Below are 22877 nucleotides of genomic sequence, written 5' to 3'. Positions count from 1 at the left end.
ACATTCCTCCAGTTCAAAACCAACGCACCCTAATAATGATACATTATCAATAACACATTAATAACATTCCAATAATCATAAGTAAACATTGGGGTTAGCAAAAACTATCTCTTGTTTATAAATGTAGTACTTTAATGTACCCCGGGATCGGGACTACCGCAGCCCGTATCGTGTTGTTGTCGCCCCGCGACGCGCCGCGGGGGGGGCAGTAGAGCTCCGCTCGACTGCTCTGGATCCACTGCTCATGCCTGCTGAAACAACATGGACGCCTCCACCCCGGCACGTGAAATTTTTATGAACGCAGTCAGAGTACTACTATCAACCTGGCCGGTACTACAGGTATGAGTAGAACATGGTAGTACCGTTATTGTCAACGAGGAAGAACATTGTTATTGAGTTATGCTTCTGGAGCAGCATAACTGGTGTGTGTATTAGTGAGATGTTATGGTATTGGTTAGGGTTATGGATAGGTTAGGTTTGGTTAATCCTAACACATCATCCCACTGCGTTCCTCTCCATAGAAAGTCAACCTTTTCTTTCTATGTTCCGGTGTCAACAAAGAGTTTGAGGCTGAACCCTAGGAACCCTATCCCTGGTACTATGTGATACTACTATTACTACTAGTACTATGTGGTGCTACTAGTACTATGTGTTACTACTACTACTATGTTGTACTACTAGTACTAATTATGTTTTGCAGATTGCTGTCGACAATGGTTTTGGGGGAGCCTTTGGCCAACAGAAGGCCGAATGGATGATTGATGTTGTTGGGAAATATTTCTATGAAAACTGTAAGTAACTACCACTACTTGTGTCTTAATAGTCTGGGCTCCACTACTTGTGCCTTAATAGTCTGTGCTCCACTACTTGTGTCTGACAGCTGACCTGGTGCCCTCAGAGGTTGAAGACTACATCTCAGTCCTTCTGGACCAGGAGTTTAATACCGAAGTGGACGATGGCAGCCTAGCCCAGGTAGATAAAGATGGGCTCACTCACTCACTCCACTCACTCACTCACTCATTCACTCACCCCCCCTTCCCTCCTTCCCTCCCAGCTGTCCCAGCAGATGTGCTCGATGTTCTCCCAGTGCCAGCAGGGGGCGACGGAGAAAGTCCAACAGACCATCGCCTCTCTGGCAGAGAAGAACTCAGGGAGGGCAAAGGTCAGCGTGCCCGCCCCTTCTGACGAAGAGGAGAGTGAGGAAGAAACTGAGGTATGAAACACTTTATCGAATGTACTGTATGTATTCACTGACTAGTATACGTCTAGTACTTCACTCACGCACTCATAGTACTTCACTCATATACTTATAGTACCGTACTACACTAAGGGAATGGAAACCCTGTTCTTTTTTTCCAAGTATAAACTTAATAAAAATCTCCTCATGAATATTAGATTCCCTTTCAGCCAGAGGCCACTAAATCCTCCACACTGCAGCTTTAAGCAGTGAGTCCACTACTTGAACAGACTGTAGTGTACTATGTGTACTATGTGTACCATGCAAGGTATTCATCTCAGCCTCTCCCCTAGGCCATGGAATGTGATGCAGCTCCCAGTTCCTCCCAGGCCACAGCTCTCCCCTCCCCAGCCAAGACGGAGGAGGAAGAGGACGGCTGGACCACAGTCCGCAAGAAGAAGTGATGAAGAGCAGTGAAGCGATGTTACCCTCTGAACCGTATAGTGTTGATGTGAATTAAACGATGAGCTTTGTATAAAAACAAGAAAACCAAAGCTCTGGAGTTGTTTCTTCTTTTGAAGCTCTTGTTCAGATGGTTTAGTGGAGATCTCAGCGTTACTCAGGCCAGGGCTCAGGACCAAGGAGAGGCTGCTGGGAAGGACATGGAGACCATGCAGGTGGAGAGAGAGCTACATAAGAGGAGGGGCTAAGGTGGAGGTGGAGGCGTGCAGACTATGGATTGTCCGGGTATCTGCAGGTTTCAGCAAGTCAAATTTAAGACTTTTTAATACCACCTTGAATGAAATTCAAGACCTAAAACACGCGATGGTGGGGGGGATCCCGCTGTATTATAACCCAAGCATAGCATGTGTGTCACTCAATGAGACTCATTCACCTACCCATTGTCGCAGACTAGCTAGCAAGCACGCAGATAATCGTTTATATATGCAGCTAGCAAGAAAGAAGCCTCTCTACATGTCCTTCCTGAAAAGTCCCACGAGAAAAATAATGCCCCGACAAATTTAAGACCTTGAGTTACAGTATTTAAGACCAGCATATGACATTTGTAACGAATTTAAGACTTTTCAAGGCCTTAAATTTAGAAACATGAATTTAAGACTTTTAAGAATGCGCTGTTATAGATATATAGATATACAAGGACGGTATTGCCTTCATGAGCACTGCAGTGTTAAATCCTTCAGTAAGAAAAGGTGTAACCGTCGTTCTTAAATACTTTATTTGCACAAATGAAACATGTCACAAGTTCATCACAAGTGATTCATCGTTATGGTACACGTGTTTAGAAAAGATGCAGCTTCCATCCTGACTCCACGGGACACAAGGCACTGTTTACAGAATCCAGAACACAATAGAGACCCTAACATGTGGAGGAGTGACCCTAGGATACAGCATCTTATACATGTGACCATGAGGACGAGCTAACCCAGCTAACACTCATAATCCCAACGTGCCAGTAGGAGGGACCTACTGGTGCTACTTCACTGATGGCTAATGAGAGTTTACAGCCAAGAATCATTCCAACAGCGGCAGTCCATGTCAAATATAAATGTAATGAACACTATCAATACAAAACACAGGCAATAGTTTACAGCCAGGTATTGCTCTAACCTATCGGCCTCCATGTTGAATATAAATATAAATATAATGAACACTATCAATACAAAACTGTCGTGTGTTTTCTGAAGCCGAGCTCTGTTGGTCAGCCGTCTGTTCCCACAAAGTATACATCCTGAATCTCCTCCGGTGGAATAGCTTGTGGAGACCTTCGACTTTAGCGACGCAGGGAGGAGGGAGTCAAAGGCTTGTTGAGCTGGGTGACTTTTCTCTTCACCACTTCAGTAGACCTACACCTCTCCCTTAACACCAGCTCAGACCTGCTCTATACAGACCCCTCCTTCCCTAGTTCAGCTCAGACCTGCTCTATACCCCTCCTACCCTAGACCAGCTCAGACCTACTCTATACACACCTGCTCAGACCTGCTCTGTACCCCTCCTACACTAGACCAGCTTAGACCTGCTCTATACAGACCAGCTCAGACCTGCTCTATACACCCGTTTACCACTCAGTCTTCATCCACGTCTCCAGTGACAGAGCTCAGGGATTAGGTGTTGGGGTCAGGTGTTAAAAGTATTGCGAGGGGGGGGGGGGGGGTCCTATGCATTAATCCAGGGGTTAGGTGTTCAGGGTCTATGTACTGAGCCAGGAGTTATGTGTCCAGTGTCTATGTAACAAGTCAGAAGTTATGTGTTCAGGGTCTAGGTATTAATCCAGGGGTTAAGTGTTCAGGGATCTATGTAACAAGTCAGAAGTTATGTGTTCAGGGTCTATGTATTAATCCAGGGGTTAGGTGTTCAGGGTCTATCTGCTGAGCCAGGGGAGGGTTGGTCAGGGTCTCTGGGCTGAGCCAGGGGATAGCTGTTGAGGTCTATGTATTAATCCAGGGGTAGGTGTTCAGGGTCTATGTATTAATCCAGGGGTTAGGTGTTCAGGGTCTATGTATTAATCCAGGGGTGAGGTGTTGAGGGTCTATGGGCTGAGCCAGGGGAGGGTTGGTCAGGGTCTATGTGTTGAGCCAGGGGTTAGGTGTTGAGGTCTATGTGTTGAGCCAGGGGAGGGTTGGTCAGGGTCTATGTGTTGAGCCAGGGGAGGGTTGGTCAGGGTCTATGTGTTGAGCCAGGGGTGCTCCAGGCACTGGGCGGCGCTGGCCCGGGTCTGGGGGTCTGGCTGTAGCATGACGAGCAGGAAGTCACTGAACTGGGCGGCCCGCTCCAGGGGCCACTCGTACTTCTCCAGCAGGACCTCGAACAACGCCCAGGGCTTCAGGCTGGCGATGTGGCGCAGCTCACCTGCAGGAGACACACGGCACGTCACTATCCAACCCCAGCCCACCACACGTCATTATCCAACCCCAGCCCACCACACGTCATTATCCAACCCCAGCCCACCACACGTCATTATCCAACCCCAGCCCACCACACGTCATTATCCAACCCCAGCCCACCACACATCACTATCCAACCCCAGTCCACCACACGTCATTATCCAACCCCAGTCCACCACACGTCATTATCCAACCCCAACACCTGAATATCCAACCCCAAAACCTCACTATCAAACCCCAACATATCAAACCCCAACACCTCACTATCCAAACCTAACGCCTGACTATCAAACCCCAACACCTCACTATCCAACCCACCATACCTGACTATCCAACCCCCACACCTCACTATCAAACCCCAACACCTCACTATCCAACCCCAACACCTCACTATCAAACCCCAACACCTCACTATCCAACCCCAACCCACCAGACGTCACTATCCAACCCCAACAACTCACTATCCAACCCTAACCCTAATATCTAATCCCTAACCCCCCTTGCTAAACCCCAACACTACTCTCTAGCCCTGCTCTCTAACCCTGGTTGTGGAGGGGGATAGACAGTCATACCTCTTCTATCAAAGTATTCTCTGGAGTATCGTCCGGACAGGGCGAAGGGGACGGGGATCGGCCCCAGCAGCTCCATGATGTGGGCGATGTGGTCTGTGGACCAGGAGAACAACGCATGTTACCACAGCATGCTAACGCGACACACCATGCTAACACTACACAGCAGGCTAAAGCTACACAGCATGCTAACGCTACGCAGCATGCTAATGCTACACAGCATGCTAACGCTACACATTATGCTAACGCTACACAGCATGCTAACGCTACACATTATGCTAACGCTACACAGCATGCTAACGCTACACAGCATGCTAACGCTACACAGCATGCTAACACTACACAGCATGCTAAAGCTACACAGCATGCTAAAGCTACACAGCGTGCTAAAGCTACACAGCGTGCTAAAGCTACACAGCGTGCTAAAGCTACACAGCATGCTAAAGCTACACAGCCTGCTAACACTACACAGCATGCTAAAACTACACAGCATGCTAAAGCTACACAGCGTGCTAAAGCTACACAGCAGGCTAACGCTACACAGCATGGATGGAGCATACTGAGTCGAGTCCAGTACCTTCGTCTCTGGTGTAGTCTTCTCCTGAGTGCGGTTCAAACAGGTAGTCTCCAGTGGCCAGCTCAAACGCCTGCAACAACACAACACAACACAATTCATCCATTAGTGTTTGTGCGTATAATGCTGTAGTGTGTGTAGTGTTGTATGGGCTGGTATGTGTTGTCCAAGCCCATTGGGCTTCGTTCCCTCCTTGCACCATTAATGTTAATGTGTGCTAAATAAATAAATAAAATAAATAAACGATGTGTATAGCGTAGTAGGGTGTGTAGTGTTGTAGTGTCTAGTGTGTGTATGTGTGTAGTGTTATAGTGTGTAGTGTGTGTATGTGTAGTAGGGTGTGTAGTGTTGTAGTGTCTAGTGTGTGTAGTGTTATAGTGTGTAGTGTGTGCATGTGAATAGTGTAGTAGGGTGTGTAGTGTTGTAGTGTCTAGTGTGTGTATGTGTGCAGTGTAGTAGGGTGTAGTGTGTGTATGTGTGTAGCGTTGTAGTGTCTAGTGTGTGTATGTGTGCAGTGTAGTAGGGTGTAGTGTGTGTATGTGTGTAGTGTTATAGTGTGTAGTGTGTGTATGTGTGTAGTGTAGTAGGGTGTAGTGTGTGAATGTGTGTAGCGTTGTAGTGTGTACTGTGTGTGTCTCACCATACAGGCGGTGCTCCAGATGTCGGCTGCGGTTCCGTACTCCGCTCCGATCAGAACCTCCAGAGCGCGGTACTGCCGGGTCTGGATGTCCTCCGTGAAATGTTTGTACTGGAACACGTTGGAATAGATTTAAAATGTTTATAATGGAACACATTCAAATAGATTTAAGATGCTTATACTGAAACACATTGAAATAGATTTAAAATATTTATAGCATAGGTATATATATATATAATTGCAACTTTGATTGTAACGGATGTCTTACTCAATACTATGTGTTTTGTAATATATATTTCATATATACTTCATCAGGCCTACGAACTGAAAGCCAAAAGGCCACAGACAGACAGACAGAAGTATTAGTGTTATTTTATATCGCTTACCTCCCAGCATGCATTGCCCAGATCAGCAATTTTGACACGAAGTTTGTCTGCGTTCCTGGGATCCAACGGACTGACCAGGAAGTCTGCTGCACTGAACACTGGATAAACAACGAGATGCTATCATTAGAGAAACATGATGTGTGTGTATATATAGATATATCTATATCTATATACATACACACATCAACACACGTGTGTGCGCGCGCGTGTGCGTGTGCGTGTGTGTGTGTGTGTGTGCTCTAACCGTCTCGTCCACTTGAGTATCCTGATAAGGAGGAAAGTGCTGACTCAGACGTTGCTGAAATCACAGAGTCGGACATCCCTGATAGGCCAGAGGCTGGACTGGAGAACCGCCCATTACAGCTTTCGTCCAACCAGGAGGATCCAGATCCCGGACTGGCGTTCTTCTCGGTGGTGGACCAGGAAGTGTTGCCATTGACAACCAAGGAAGCTGTTGATATACATTGGTATTTAATGGATATATTGCACTACATTGTTAATAAAAGGATACACTACAGTTGTACATGCTAGCTGTACAAAATATCTTGAAATGTTGAATACGTATGAATAATTGAAGTGAAGGATAAATATTTCAAGATAAGGATAAATATTATAATAATTTATAAATAATTCATATATTATAAATATATAAAGTATGAAAATAATATTCAAGTCAAAGCATAAATATATCAAGATAAGTATATTTTATGACGAGTATAAACCTTTCCAGACAGGTTTTTTTTTTTTTAAACCTTTATTTTACCAGGCAAAATTGTTCATTAGAAAACATGTGAGTCGAGTTTTAAAATCATTCAGTGATGAGTTCCTGCAATTTGAGTGTTTTTTTAAAAGTGTTCCAGGCGGAGGGAGATGAGTACATGAAGGCCCTCTTCCCAAACCCAGTACGAGTTCGGGGGACTGAGGTGGATAGAAAGTCCAGAGAGCGCAAACTGTATGATGAATTTGATTTAAAAGGGAGGTAGGTGCAGACATATGAAGGTATCTTTCAGAGGTATCTTATGTAATCTTTGCCACGAGGGGTTTTCTCAAAGAAAACAACATCCAGAGACGTAGTCTGTTGACATCATGCACCTTTGAGGCTGAATAAGTATCGACATGGAGCCGGACTTACGCAGTGGACCCGCCTCCTGGCAGCCGCTGATGTCATCAGTGTGAGACGGATCGCTGCTTTTATCTTCCATTCTCTGGACGGGAGGGAGAGCGTTAGAGGGGGGAACAGAGGGTTAGATGGTGAAACCGGTGGTTAGATAGTGGGGTGTAGTATAGTATTACCTGGAGGTCGACTACTCTCTCGTCCAAGAGTCTCTGTTGTCGTCTGGCTTTTCTCTTGATCTTCTTCTTTTTGTTTTTGGAAATCTTACCCTAAAAACACACACACACACACACACACACACACACACACACACACACACACACACACACACACACACACACACACACACACACACACACACACACACACACACACACACACACACACACACACACACACACACACACTATAATATGGTGTGGTATAGTATGGTATAGTTAAGCATGGTTATAATATGATATTAAAAGCTAACGACAAAGGGTAGCTCGGATAACAACTCAGACTGCCCTGGGACAATGTATCGATCTCAATGGTTAGAAACCAATAGAGAAGAAGTTAGTTCATTATCATTCCCTTAACACTACCTGAGGCCACCTGTACTAGCCTCTAGCCTCTAGCCTGGGGGTTAGTCACCACACCTGTACTAGCCTCTAGTGTGAGGGTTCGTCACCACACCTGTACTAGCCTCTAGCCTGGGGTTTAGTCACCACACCTGTACTAGCCTCTAGCCTGGGGGTTAGTCACCACACCTGTACTAGCCTCTAGCCTGGGGGTTAGTCACCACACCTGTACTAGCCTCTAGCCTGGGGGTTAGTCACCACACCTGTACTAGCCTCTAGCCGCTAGCCTGGGGGTTAGTCACCACACCTGTACTAGCCTCTAGCCTGGGGGTTAGTCACCACACCTGTACTAGCCTCTAGCCTGGGGGTTAGTCACCACACCTGTACTAGCCTCTAGCCTGGGGGTTAGTCACCACACCTGTACTAGCCTCTAGCCTCTAGCCTGGGGGTTAGTCACCACACCTGTACTAGCCTGTAGCCTGAGGGTTAGTCACCACACCTGTACTAGCCTGAGGGTTAGTCACCACACCTGTACTAGCCTGAGGGTTAGTCACCACACCTGTACTAGCTTGAGGGTTAGTCATCACACCTGTACTAGCCTGAGGGTTAGTCACCACACCTGTATTAGCCTGGGGGTCAGTAACCACACCTGTACTAGCCTGGGGGTTAGTCACCACACCTCTACTAGCCTGAGGGTTAGTCACCACACCTCTACTAGTCTGAGGGTTAGTCACCACACCTGTACTAAACTCTTACCTGAGCATCCCTTGGGGCCGTACTGACTGCCGTGATTAATGATACAAGGATGAAGAGGGAAGGAACAGAAAGAGGAAACAAAGACATGAAAACAGCCCGGTCAGAACTCCACAGAAACACAGCAACAAAGAGGCAGACGTCTGGTTTACAACCAAAGGAGCCGCACATGGTCACCAGAGTACAGCTAGTACAGCAGTACTAGTACTCTGCCCTACTAGTACGGCAGAGTACTAGTACTGCTGTACTGCTGTACAGCGTAGCAGAGTATAAGTATGGCAGAGTGGCACAGCATAGCAGAGTACTAGTACAGCAGAATATTAGTACAGCAGAGCATTAGTATAGCAGAGTAGTACAGCACAGCAAAGTATTAGTACAGCAGAGTATTAGTACAGCAGAGTATTAGTAAGGCAGAGTAGTACAGCACAGCAAAGTATTATCACAGCAGAGTATTAGTACAGCAGAGTATTAGTACAGCAGAGTACTAGTACGGCAGAGTACTAGTACAGCCAAATAGAAGTACAGCAGAATACTAGAGCAGCAGAGTATAAGTGCAGCAGAGTACTAGTAAAGCAAGGTACTAGTAAAGCACTATTCAGAGAACACATGAAGGGTGAAAGGAGAGTCTGTTCAGTTTATTCTAACTGTTTCTAACTATTGATAATTACACACAAGGCCGGTGAGTTCATAAATGATAGAAGTTTGAGATACTTCTACAGCGTTAAAATGAGCCGTGTTGGATATGAAATGGGCCATACACCATTGTGATAATAGAAATGTCCTAGACGCTTAAGCCTCTTTTGTTGATTTAGCGATATTCAACATGTGGTCCAACACATTTCACCGTTTCAGAGGGACATGTAATTTTATCACAAATGTCGCAGCCGGCCTATGGAGACGGCGGGAGAAGCACGTGCAGTTCTGCCTTGACCCAGTAGGACTGCTGGACCAGAGGTTCTGCCTTGACCCAGTAGGACTGCTGGACCAGAGGTTCTGCTCTGACCCAGTAGGACTGCTGGACCAGAGGTTCTGCTCTGACCCAGTAGGACTGCTGGACCAGAGGTTCTGCCTTGACCCAGTAGGACTGCTGGACCAGAGGTTCTGCTCTGACCCAGTAGGACTGCTGGACCAGAGGTTCTGCTCTGACCCAGTAGGACTGCTGGACCAGAGGTTCTGCTCTGACCCAGTAGGACTGCTGGCCCAGAGGTTCTGCTCTGACCCAGTAGGACTGCTGGCCCAGAGGTTCTGCTCTGACCCAGTAGGACTGCTGGCCCCTGGACTGGTGGTCACCTGAGGATCCGGAGGGGGGTGGGGCCCCGGCCCTCTGCCACACGGTGGCCTCGGCCGCCAGCCTCCGGATGTACAGCTCGTCCACGTCCAGCAGGATGTTCTCCGGCTTGATGTCCGTGTGGATGATCTTACACTTGGTGTGGAGGTAGTGGAGACCCTGCAGGACCTGCAGCCACGGGCACACCAACACACGTCTCCTTAACACGGATGGTTTTGCTACTATGACCCAGTAGGACTGCTGGGTCAGAGGTTCTGCTATGACCCAGTAGGACTAGCAGGTCAGAGGTTCTGCTATGACCCAGTAGGACTGCTGGGTCAGAGGTTCTGCCTTGACCCAGTAGGACTAGCAGGTCAGAGGTTCTGCCTTGACCCAGTAGGACTGCTGGGTCAGAGGTTCTGCTATGACCCAGTAGGACTGCTGGGTCAGAGGTTCTGCCTTGACCCAGTAGGACTAGCAGGTCAGAGGTTCTGCCTTGACCCAGTAGGACTAGCAGGTCAGAGGTTCTGCCTTGACCCAGTAGGACTAGCAGGTCAGAGGTTCTGCTATGACCCAGTAGGACTGCTGGGTCAGAGGTTCTGCCTTGACCCAGTAGGACTAGCAGGTCAGAGGTTCTGCCTTGACCCAGTAGGACTGCTGGGTCAGAGGTTCTGCTATGACCCAGTAGGACTAGCAGGTCAGAGGTTCTGCTATGACCCAGTAGGACTGCCAGGTCAGAGGTTCTGCTCTGACCCAGTAGGACTGCTGGGTCAGAGGTTCTGCTATGACCCAGTAGGACTGCCGGGTCAGAGGTTCTGCTATGACCCAGTAGGACTGCCGGGTCATAGCAGAACAACCGCTGTCATACGTAATGTTATTGTGTCTTGTTCTCAAGGTCAAGTTCTTATATTAGTAAAACGCACAACATAACAGGCAAAGCAGTCATAGCTGGCAATGGACCTTTTGTGCTCTTCTTAACAATGCAAAAAAATAAAATAAGAATAATAGTATAAGAATATAAAAGAGTAAAAAGAGTAACAAGGTACAGTGGAATTAAGAACAAAATAGTTACATATATTCTAAAACTAGAATATATGTACAGTATAAATATATAAATATGTATGTACAGTACTATATAGCTACTTTAGACCACAGCCTCAGGAGAGAGATTAACAATAATGTGGCAACCTGTGTGTGTGTGTGTGTGTGTGTGTGTGTGTGTGTGTGTGTGTGTGTGTGTGTGTGTGTGTGTGTGTGTGTGTGTGTGTGTGTGTGTGTGTGTGTGCGTGTGTGCGTGCGTGCGTTACCTGTCTGATGATGGATTTAACACAGACCAGAGGTAGCCCCATGTAGTTGGACTTAATGATCCACTTCAACAACTGGTGACCGAGAACCTCCATCACCATACACACATCTGGGCCAGGGTTAGGGAACATACCATAATACTATCTGACCCTAACCTCCATCACCATACACACATCTGGGCCAGGGTTAGGGAACATATAGATCCATACTATAACACTACTAATGATGCACAAGACAGCTAGAGACAGACAGACGCATAGTGACAGACAGGCACAGGGACAGACAGGTAGACATGTATAGGGAGGAGACGGTTAGGTTTTGGTTGCCAAGGATACGAACGCCGTTGACTCCGGAGATCTTGAAGTCATCGATCAGCTGGACCATGGTCTCTCTGTAGCCGTCAGTAGGGTCGCTGTCCCTCACCTAGCACACACACACACACACACACACACACACACACACACACACACACACACACACACACACACACACACACACACACACACACACACACACACACACACACACACACACACACACACACACACACACACAGTTCAGAGACTTGAGAGATGGTTGTGTTGGATTTTCAAATCTACTTTTATTGCGCTGTTCCCATGCTAACGCTAGTTTTAGTGTTACACATGTGTAAGGGTGTGTGTGTGTGTGTGTGTGTGTGTGTGTGTGTGTGTGTGTGTGTGTGTGTGTGTGTGTGGGGGTCTCTTACACATCGAAGTAGTTTAATCTCATCCAGTGCCGTCTCTGTGTAGTGCAGCGCACTTTTGACAACTTTTAGTGCAACAAACCTCTTCTTTCTGGAAAAGAAAACACACACGCTTAGCAACATCAAACCTAACAAAAAGTCTCATTACTGTGTCACTGTGATCTGGGGTAACTTAGGGTTACTGTGTTGGGAAGGAAAGAAAGCGAGTCTAGTCTGAGATGTCAGCAAACGTTAGAATCAAATAAAGCCAATGTGAGTCCAGCCGTCCAATGAGCTCGTGATGTGCGTGTGATATGCGTGCGTGTGTGACTGCATGCATGTTGTTTGGGTGCGTGGGTGTGTATGTGTGCTGCATGCAAGTGCTTGTGTGCGCGCGTGTGTGCATGTTCGTAAGCGTGCCTGTGTCTGTGCGTGATGTGTGGTTGTGCGTGTGGGTGTGTGGGGGTGTGTGTGTGTGCGTACTGTAGGTCCCAGCAGAGCCAGACGGTGGAGAAGTGTCCCCAGCCCAGCTTCCGGACCACGTGGTAGCGAGCGTTGAACAGATCCCCGATCTGCACCGGGTAGTAGCCCCCTACACACACACACACACACACACACACGCACACGCACAAGCACACACACACACACACAGATGTAATGTTGTGTATAAAGTAACTAGAAGTACTCTGTAATCTGATACCTTTACAGATGTAATGTTATTATAAAGTAACTAGAAGTACTCTGTAATCTGATACCTTTACAGATGTAGTGTTGTGTATACAGTAACTAGAAGTACTCTGTAGTCTGATACCTTTATAGTGTAATGTTGTGTATAAGGTAACTAGAAGTACTCTGTAATCTGATACCTTTACAGATGTAATGTTATTATAAAGTAACTAGAAGTACTCTGTAGTCCGATACCTTTACAGTAGTCAGAAGAGTCCTCTTGCTCTTCGTCGTCAGACCCCAGCAGCTCAAGTGGAGGCGGAGTCAAACCAGGAGGTGGCAGGTTAAAATCCGGAGGAGGCGGGCTCAGAGTCTGATTGGGCGTGGTCTGATTGCAGTTAGATGATGACAGGGTGGCTGGTTGGCTAGTAAGCGTCGCAGAGGCAGTGGCCAGAGACGCAGGGGAAGGAGGAACGAAGGACGATGGAGGAGGGCCTGGGGGTGGAGGAGGGCCTGGGGGTGGAGGAGGCCAGAGGGATGGAGGAGGGCCTAGGGATGGAGGAGGGCCTGAGGACGGAGGAGGGCCTGGGGATGGAGGAGGGCCTGGGGGTGGAGGAGGGCCTGAGGACGGAGGAGGGTCTAGGGATGGAGGAGGGTCTAGGGATGGAGGAGGGCCTGGGGGTGGAGGAGGCCAGAGGGATGGAGGAGGGCCTGGGGATGGAGGAGGGCCTGAGGACGGAGGAGGGCCTGGGGATGGAGGAGGGCCTGACGATGGAGGAGGGCCTAGGGATGGAGGAGGGCCTGGGGATGGAGGAGGGCCTGACGATGGAGGAGGGCCTGGAGGTGGAGGAGGGCCTGAGGACGGAGGAGGGCCTGGAGGTGGAGGTGGGTCCGGGCGGAGGTGATTCTGGTCGGAAGGAGTATTATATGGAGGTGATTGAATTAGTCTTTGGTGGGAGGATGGAGGTCTTTGCGGGGGGGGATCCTGGGTAATACCCGGGCCTGTGGTGTCGTGGCGGGTAGGAGGACCAGGTGGACAGGCAGGTGTGTCCAGAGTCGAGCTCAGGAGGGCCGGCAGTGTGTACGAGCTGGGGGACGCGTCTCTGAGGATCTGACTGAGCTCATCAGTAGAGGCCATCCGACACCTGAAACAGAAACAGGATCTGCTGTTACTAGAGCCAGCAGATATTCGAGCTTCGGACATTCCTTGAGTTTCCCAACTCAACATTTTCTGTGAAGCAAAAAAAGTCAGTTCATGGTGCGTATTTGTCCCTGTAAACGTATTTACGTATTTATTCTCGTGGTTTTCTTCTTGTACACACGTTCTGCATAACACGGCCTGGACTGGACCTGGACCTGGTCTACAAGGACCTGATTCTGGTCTAGTAGAGACCTGTATCTGGTCTACTGGGATCTGTATCTGCTCTACCAGGACCTGGACCTGGTCTACAAGGACCTGATACTGGTCCACTAGGGACCTGGATCTGGTATACTAGGACCTGGAGGTAGTTTAGGGTTATGACCGGGTCATAGCACTGAAGAGGCAGATTGAAGTGCTCCAGAAATGATACTGGTGATAAAATTAGACTTGGACCCAACGTGGGTATAAATGACTCATTTAAGCTGATTAGGGCAGATTCTAACCGTAGTCGAACAACCAGGACCTCCACCAAGACAGCTCCATTCCAGTTTAAAAGGGAAATGGAAAAAGGGCAAGTGACGCTATGCTGGGCGTCTATAACAAACAGCAATGAACACATAACACATGAACACAAGACTTGAACCCTAGACTCACTTCAAGCCATCACACAGAACTCAACACTGAAGGCTTGTTGAGAGCTGAGTCAATGTTCCTATGTGGAGCGCTGACTGTCTGAGGTATTTATAGAGCTGCTGCTGCTTGGGACCGCAATCCTGATTCTGCCCCTTACTCTGCACTAAGCACCACTAAGACATACTCAACCCACCGTCACCCAGACTCAACCCACCGTCGTCCAGACTCAACCCAACATCCCCCAGACTCAAACCAACCATCCCCCAGACTCAAACCAACCATCCCCCAGACTAACCATACTCGACCCCAACATCACCAAGACTCAACCCACCATCACCAAGACTCAACCCACCATCACCCAGACTCAACCCACCATCACCCAGACTCAACCCACCATCCCCCAGACTAACCAGACTCAACCCACCATCACCCAGACTCATCCCATCATCCCCCAGACTAACCAGACTCAACCCATCATCCCCAAGACTCAACCCATCATCCCCAAGACTCAACCCACCATTCCCCAGACTAACCAGACTCATTCCACCATCACCAGACTCATTCCACCACCACCCAGACTCAACCCACCATCACCCAGACTAACCAGACTCAACCCATCATCACCCAGACTAACCAGACTCAACCCACCATCACCCAGACTAACCAGACTCAACCCATCATCACCCAGACTCAACCCATCATCACCAAGACTCAACCAACCATCCCCTCGACTAACCAGACTCAACCCCATCATCACCAAGACTCAACCCACCACCACCAAGACTCAACCCACCATCACCCAGACTCAACCCATCATCACCCAGACTAACCAGACTCAACCCACCATCACCCAGACTAAACAGACTCAACCCAACCAACCAGACTCAACCCAACAAACTAGACTCAAACCCAACAAACTAGACTCAAACCCACCATCACCCAGACTAACCAGACTCAACCCAACCAACCAGACTCAGACTGCAGTGCTGTTTATAGCAAGATCTGGTTGAAGTTGCATCTACCCATAGTAGATCAAATTAACGTGAACATTATAGCTATTAGGGTTAGACGAGAGGAGACCCCCCCCCCCCCCCAGACACACTAGCTGGGTGTGCTCTGATAAATTCTAACCACAGTTTGCATAAGTGGATATTGGTTCCATAATCCAATACATTCAAGACCTGTCAAAAACGTATTAAGGACATTTTAAGGCCTCATTTCAAATTATTGGATTTTTGACTTTTTAAGGACCCGGTGAAACCCCGTTACAGCCCTAGATCCTGACATCCTTACAGCCCTGCATCCTCAGAGCCCTAAATCCTTAAAGTCCTAGATCCTTGCAGCAGTACATCCTCACAGCCCTACATCATTACAGTCCTATATCCTTAGAGCCCTACATCCTTACAGTCATACATCCTCACAGCCCTACATCCTTACAGCTCTACATCCTTCAGTCCTAAATCATTACAGTCATAGATCATTATCATCCTACACCCTAACAGCTCTAGATACTTAACGTCCTACTTCACTAGGAATACATCCTAACAGTCCTGTAGGGCTGTTCTATGAGTTTGAACCGCCCAGGTTCTTATAATATATATAAATCTTAACGTATGGCACATTTGTGTGTTTCTTGTGATTCGGGTGAAGAGATGGACTGAAGGAGCTGACACTCTGAACCCTTGAAGAGAGAGGAGGTTATCGAACTATCTATCACCGACCACCACAGAGAACAGGGAGCTACCTGCCGTCCACCCCGTCCGCCCCGGCTGGCTCCCCGGGGGCCCGCCGGTTCTTCTTGCCCTTTCTTCGGTTTTTCTTCCCCTGGCCACCGGCGCTCGGCCGGCTGCTCGGGTCGCCACCCACCGCTGAACACAGCATCATGTTAATAACCACCGCTGGTATGTTACAAATGTCTGATGCATTCACCACAGCTATATGGTCAGCTGTTGTAGATACTTGATACTAGACACTAAATACTAGACACTAAATGCTAGACACTAGATACTAGACACTATCCTGGTATCTGGAGCTGAAGGACCAGTGTTTAGTAAATAGTGTCATAGCTTAGCATCTGGCGCTAGCTTGACCCTCTCGGACAGCGTGCAGTACAGAGGTACCTCAATATAATCATATTAACACTCATACTAATAATCATCATACTATTAGTATTACTCGCACCTTACCTATCAACATAGTCGCCAGTCTGACAGTCTCTCCAGCTAGAGAGAAACAGTCTCTTAGGTTAACTCCGTCCAGATACTTATTATCGTGGTCTAGTAGTACTAGTAGACTACTACAATATACTGAGGAGTGAAGGAGAATTTGCTGAGGTTATTTTGGGCTCATTTCCTTCGCCGGAGTCTAGGCTTGACGCATGCGTCGTGCTACCGCTCTCCAAACAGCTGTCACCGTCACCGGACGGATCAGCGCATGCGCCATGGACAGCAGGCGAGTACGCTCCTGCAGTACATGTGAACACATCCGCGCCCACAGCAACATGATTGGTTGAAACATATATGGAGAAAATGAAAGTGAAACTACCGTTTCCCAGACTTCAGAAATCTAACGGCTAATCCGTGATACCGTTCTACCGCTCTATCTACGGAGGTCGTCTTTCTCTACTACAAAATAATAGTCTTCATACTAGAGCTGAAGTCTCCTCACCATCTCTGTAGTAATCCAGTCTGTAATCTAGATTACATTTGTAATCTAGATTACATTTATAATCTAGAGGTCAATTCAAAACAGACAAAGAGGGAGATTTTAAAATTAGAATTTTATTCATTGGATCTTCGAATTGTAAACATTTTCATGGAAGAAAAAAGAGAAACATATTCAAACGTTTATTCTTACTATACAACAGCTATTTACAATATCCACACCATGCTAGCAAGCTTTACACAATAACCATAAAAAACACTGAACTGTTCAAGGCAAATTACATTAAAAAAGTATTCCCTTGCAAAACATTAAATAAAAAAATGGCCCTCTGACTGGAGAAGGTCTAAATAACCTATCTCCATGCAGTCTTTACAGCCCCCCCCTCTCTCTCTCTCTCTCTCTCTCTCTCTCTCTCTCTCTCTCTCTCTCTCTCTCTCTCTCTCTCTCTCTCTCTCTCTCTCTCTCTCTCTCTCTCTCTCAATCCAACCTCCCTCTCGCTCTGTATCTCTCTTACTGGTATAAATACTGGTATGTACTACAGTATTTATGTACTGGAATCTACTACAGTTACAGTATATACAAACTGGTATATACTACTGTCATCTATTGGATCCAAAAGGGAAAATAAATGTTGATAGCAACGTAATGTTGATCATGCAAATAGAGAACGGCTTAACAACAGGAAGATATCAAGATGCTGTCTGGTAGGACCTCTTTATATAGGATATAGGGGCCGAGATCCTACCACTACATCGCTCTATAGTCTAAGATATGGAGTCATATCCTTATACTATAGAGCCATATAGAGGTCAGATCTCTTCCTCTATATCGCTCTATAGTATAACGATATATAGTTATATCGTTAAACTAGAATATACAGTTATATATTCATGAAGGTATAGAGTTATATCTTTAAACTACAGGCAGGTAAAGAATGTGCAGGTAAAGTATTGAAAGTTAGAAGTGGAACACAGGAAGTAGAAAACCGTAAGTAGAACAGAGGAAGTAGGAAACAGGAAGTATAACACAGGAAGTAGGAAACCGTAAGTAGAACACAGGAAGTAGAACACAGGAATTGGAATCCACAAAGCTCAACGCACAAAATTTGTTAACCCCAGTTTACACATCCATCCGCCCAAACACCCACCCCCACCCCACAAACACACACACACACACACACACACACACACACACACACACACACACACACACACACACACACACACACACACACACACACACACACACACACACAGTCTGGATGAGAGGGATATAATTGCAGTTCACAGCGTACAGGCTGACAGATCTACAGGCAGGAAGACAGACAGGCAGTCAGGCAGAATACTGAAAATTCAGTAATGAGTTGGTAATGAAAGAAAAAGGCACATGTGTGATTTCCTAAGAATAAATAATTTACACGCAATCATTTACTCTCCTTTCTCACATTGAGTTGGGGGCCTACCGTCTTACTAGCGTATTGCTAAATGTTCCCTTTTGTCTGGAGATTTTTCACACGTCAGTAAACATTATCATAAAATACTGGATGTATCTCCAGCCCTAACCTTAAAAATAACAGTCAAAGTCTACTATCTTAGAAAACTGTCCAAGTCTACTTTCATAGAAAACTGTCAGAGTCGACGATCTTAGAAAACGGTCAAATTCTATGATCTTAGAAAAATGTCAAATTCTATGATCTTAGAAAATTGTCCAAGTCTACAATCTTAGAAAACTGTCCAAGTCTACGATCTTAGAAAAATTTCGAAATCTACGATCATAGAAAACATGACCCTGCAACAAGGACTTCTGGGAGATTTTTCACAGCAGCCCTGACTTCGATTCGATTGTCTCAAGTCAATGAAATATATAAACTACTAGTCTGCTAGTCTACTAGTAGTACGGAATCTGAATAAACTGCAGTGCTGTAGCAGTATTCAATGAGTGGTACCTTAATAAACTTGGCACGTGGCAGTAGTATTTTTGGAGTATGTCAATGTAGTACTAGTATCTCAGTAGTACGTAGTATTGGCAGTAGTTTTTCTGGAGTACATCCCATTAGCACAAGTATTTTAGGAGTACTTAGTAGTACACCAAAAGTATTTCAGGAGTACGTAGTAGAAGTGCTAATATTTCAGTAGTAAGTAGTTGTAGTAGTAGTCGTAGTAATTCTACTAGATTCAGGAGTACATAGCATTAGTACTACCATTTTTGTAGTAAGTAGTAGTAGTAATTATACTCGTATTTCTGGAGTAAGTAGTGCTGGTACTAGTATTTTAGTAGTAAGTAGTAGTCTTAGTGTTTCAGGATTATGTAGTAATGGTTGTATTTCAGGAGTATGTCGTTATAATACTAGCAATCCCCCTTCCTCACAGAAAATAGCAGATTTTAATTGGTTGTTTGTTGACCAATCAGAATTATGGGTCTGTTGAGGGTCAGAGTTCAACCTTGGTGAAGGTCACCCAATGTTATCAGAAGAACCTTAGCAGGCTGATCAGAGAGGGTCAGAGGTCAGTGACCTTGTTTTCAGTAGGCTGATCAGAGGTCAGTGACCTTGTTCTCCAGTAGGGCTGCGACCTGCTGTAGTCTGTAGGCTAACTGCATCTTCTGACCTCCGCTGTCCTCGTCAAGAGAGGCCATCACCTAGAAAACAGAAATATAGATTCAAATAAACTGTGGAGGACTTAATCCGTACGGATTACTATATGAATATACTTCAGTGTTTCCCCTATATGCACATGCATATGTGCACATGCACGTGTATAAAGGGGAAACAATATGTGCAGATAGGGGAAACAAATATGACCGCCGTTGCTGAATTTCTTTTTTTTAACAAGAGGTGAGGAGAGCTTCATATTAACGGAGGAACTTCTGCAGATTCTGAGTTTGCGGTTCAATAGATCATCAGTGAAACATCGTTGCGACACAATTGAGTGTAGTAACCCAGAGAACCAGCTACAACATTGTTTTTAATCCAAACGAGCCGTCTTCAGCGAACGTTGAATTGCATTGGCTTCTACGAGCAGTCGGCTTTCAGCCGCGAGCTTAGGGACCGTCCGCAAAGTCCAAAACTGAAAACGACCACAATGGTAAAATTTCAATAGCGTCGCCATTATTGACTCTAGAGCCCCAAAACGTGTTCCATAGAGGCATGGCCTCTTCATCGTCCTACTACAACCTTTAGTTTTGAAAAATATATCTCTTATTTTTTAAGATTTTTTATTTAGGAACAATTTCAATTGCGTTGCCATTATTGAATCTAGATCCCTAAAACGTTTTCCATATGCATGGGCTCTTTATGGTCTTACTGCAACCTTAAGTTTTGAAAAATAGATCTCTACTTATTTTTAAGAAATTTCTCTTTAGCAAAAATGTCAATATACTTTTTTTTTTAGCAACATTTTCAGTAGCGTCGCCATTATTGACTCTAGAGCCCCAAAACATTCATAAACATAACCAAACTGATATATATTTATATTATATATACAACATATAGTACACAATCACCTGAGGTGCACCTTACATAGTACCTGGTCGTAGTATTTATTTATAGTATATAGTACCCTGTTGTAGTAGTTATTTATAGTATATAGTACCTGGTCGTAGTATTTATTGATGTACTTGTAGAGTTCATGAAGCGCCACAAGACTGCTCATCTCTGATGCAAAACTCTGGAGGTGAGGGAAGAAACAGACAGAGAGAGACAGGAAGAAACAGATAGGTAGAGAGACAGGGAGAGACAGACAGGTAGAGACAGACAGGTAGAGAGAGACAGGGAGAGACAGACAGGTAGAGACAGACAGGTAGAGAGAGACAGGGAGAGACAGACAGGTAGAGCGAGACAGGGAGAGACAGACAGGTAGAGAGAGACAGACAGGTAGAGAGACAGGGAGAGACAGACAGGTAGAGCGAGACAGGGAGAGACAGACAGGTAGAGAGAGACAGACAGGTAGAGAGAGACAGGGAGAGACAGACAGGTAGAGCGAGACAGGGAGAGACAGACAGGTAGAGAGAGACAGACAGGTAGAGAGAGACAGGGAGAGACAGACAGGTAGAGAGAGACAGGTAGAGAGAGACAGGGAGAGAGGGACAGGAAGAGAGAGGGACAGGAGGAGAGAGACCGGGGGAGAGAAAGGTAGAGAGAGACAGGTAGAGTGAGACCTTTACATTAAACATTATAGCATCACATGATAAGCCCATTGTAAAGACAGGTAGTGCTGCCCTCTCCATTAGATGCTTCTATGTGTGCATATGTGTGTGTGCCTATGTGTGTGTGTGTGTGTGTGTGTATGTGTGTGTGTGTGTGTGTGTGTGTGTGTGTGTGTGTGTGTGTGTGTGTGTGTGTGTGTGTGTGTGTGTGTGTGTGTGTGTGTGTGTGTGTGTGTGCGTGCGGATGTGTGTGTGTGTGTGTGTGTGTGTGTGTGTGTGTGTGTGTGTGTGTGTGTGTGTGTGTGTGTGTGTGTGTGTAAGTGTAAGTGTAAGTGTGTGTGTGTGTGTGAGGATGTGTGTGAGGATGTGTGTGTGTGTGTGTGTTACCCCGGATAGTCCTGTGAGGGTGGAGTTCATCTCCTGGTAACAGCCAGAAGCTGCACTGTGAATGTCGCTGTAATAACTACACACACACACACGCACGCACGCACGCACGCACACACACACACACACACACACACACACACACACACACACACACACACACACACACACACACACACACACACACACACACACACACACACACACACACACACACACACACGTTAGTATATTGGTAACTGCTATAGAACCCTTCATATACATTAACAAAAATATATTAAAGACAGACAGACAGACATACACAGACAGACAGACAGACAGACAGACAGACAGACAGACAGACAGACAGACAGACAGACAGACAGACAGACAGACAGACAGACAGACAGACAGACAGACAGACAGACAGACAGACAGACAGACAGACAGACAGACAGACAGACAGACAGACAGACAGACAGACAGACAGACAGACAGACAGACAGACAGACAGACTCACCGCTCCACCATTTGTTTGTATCGGGGGATTTCCCGCGCGTAGAGCAGTTTATTAACGGGGGAATCCTGAAAACCCAACACACTTTGATTACAATCTACTCATTATCTACTAATACAACAGATCTATTACTACAGTGGATCTATTCATTATAGATCTACTACAATAGTTCTCTTCATTACATATATATTATTATCATACATCTATTCATTTTAGATATACTAGCACAATAGATCTATTCATTATAGATATATTACTACAATAGATATGTTCATTATAGATACATTACTACAATACATCTATTCATTAGAGGTCTATACTTTTTTTATATTTGATCATCTATGATTATCTATTCATTTATTTACAGTGCTGTATATAATGGACAGACAGACAGTATATAGAGAGACAGACAGTATACAGAGACGGACAGACAGACAGTATATAAACAGACAGACAGTATTCGGAGGGACAGACGTACCCGGCCCACTTTGTGCTCGGACGTGGTGCAGGAGTCTATGAACGTCTGGGCGATTACGGACAGGACGGCGTCGATGCTGTCCGTCACCTGGACGTCGAACACGAACTGGGGGTTCTTCAGGATGTTAACCCAGAACCTCAGAGGAAGACTGGGACACAAGACCGTCAGTAACCCAGCCTTATCTTAACCTTATCCTAACCTTAACACTGACCTTAACCCAGAACCTCAGAGGAAGACTGGGACACAAGACTGTCAGTAACCCAGCCTTATCTTAAACCTAACCCATTACCCTAACCCTTACCCTGACCTTAACCCAGAACCTCA

At 46.2% G+C, this 22877-nt stretch overlaps 3 protein-coding genes across 5 annotated transcripts in view; 1 reads left to right on the top strand and 2 right to left on the bottom strand.

The window, feature by feature from the left end:
- Positions 1-197: 197 nt before the first annotated feature.
- Positions 198-1750, top strand: tsr2 (TSR2 ribosome maturation factor). 3 transcript variants are annotated; one of them, XM_056596030.1, is made up of 6 exons: positions 251-339; positions 522-595; positions 701-791; positions 881-972; positions 1055-1213; positions 1531-1749. In XM_056596030.1, the coding sequence occupies exons 3-6, from the start codon at positions 755-757 to the stop codon at positions 1639-1641; spliced, it is 399 nt and encodes a 132-aa protein (XP_056452005.1). In that variant the 5' UTR covers positions 251-339; positions 522-595; positions 701-754; the 3' UTR covers positions 1642-1749. The 3 variants fall into 3 exon arrangements, with proteins under 3 accessions (XP_056451996.1, XP_056452005.1, XP_056452013.1); XM_056596038.1 differs by lacking the exon at positions 251-339 and adding an exon at positions 407-422; XM_056596021.1 differs by lacking the exon at positions 522-595 and having other exon boundaries at positions 198-339; positions 1531-1750.
- A 178-nt stretch (positions 1751-1928) lies between these two features.
- On the bottom strand, positions 1929-16789 carry srpk3 (SRSF protein kinase 3). The gene is made up of 17 exons (XM_056595830.1): positions 16575-16789; positions 16133-16256; positions 12870-13759; positions 12432-12540; positions 11973-12060; positions 11581-11668; positions 11248-11354; positions 9964-10129; positions 8677-8702; positions 7540-7629; positions 7379-7451; positions 6491-6697; positions 6247-6344; positions 5864-5971; positions 5227-5296; positions 4653-4745; positions 1929-4045 (listed from the first exon to the last, which is right to left on the bottom strand). The coding sequence occupies exons 1-17, from the start codon at positions 16582-16584 to the stop codon at positions 3861-3863; spliced, it is 2532 nt and encodes an 843-aa protein (XP_056451805.1). The 5' UTR covers positions 16585-16789; the 3' UTR covers positions 1929-3860.
- A 1416-nt stretch (positions 16790-18205) lies between these two features.
- plxnb3 (plexin B3) overlaps positions 18206-22877 on the bottom strand; it is a 12166-nt gene continuing 7494 nt past the window's right edge. The window contains exons 11-15 of the mRNA XM_056595905.1: positions 22554-22701; positions 22079-22143; positions 21583-21658; positions 20643-20717; positions 18206-19689 (exon numbers count right to left, since the gene is read on the bottom strand). Coding sequence (XP_056451880.1) covers positions 19585-19689; positions 20643-20717; positions 21583-21658; positions 22079-22143; positions 22554-22701 — 469 coding nt within the window. The 3' untranslated portion in view covers positions 18206-19584. The remainder of the gene's footprint in view (positions 19690-20642; positions 20718-21582; positions 21659-22078; positions 22144-22553; positions 22702-22877) is intronic.

The sequence above is a fragment of the Gadus chalcogrammus genome, chromosome 1 (genome assembly GCF_026213295.1).
Source record: "Gadus chalcogrammus isolate NIFS_2021 chromosome 1, NIFS_Gcha_1.0, whole genome shotgun sequence".
Classification (NCBI taxonomy): Eukaryota; Metazoa; Chordata; class Actinopteri; order Gadiformes; family Gadidae; genus Gadus; species Gadus chalcogrammus.
The sequence above is the reverse complement of the archived record's forward strand: the minus strand, read 5'-3'. Positions and strand labels throughout refer to the sequence as shown.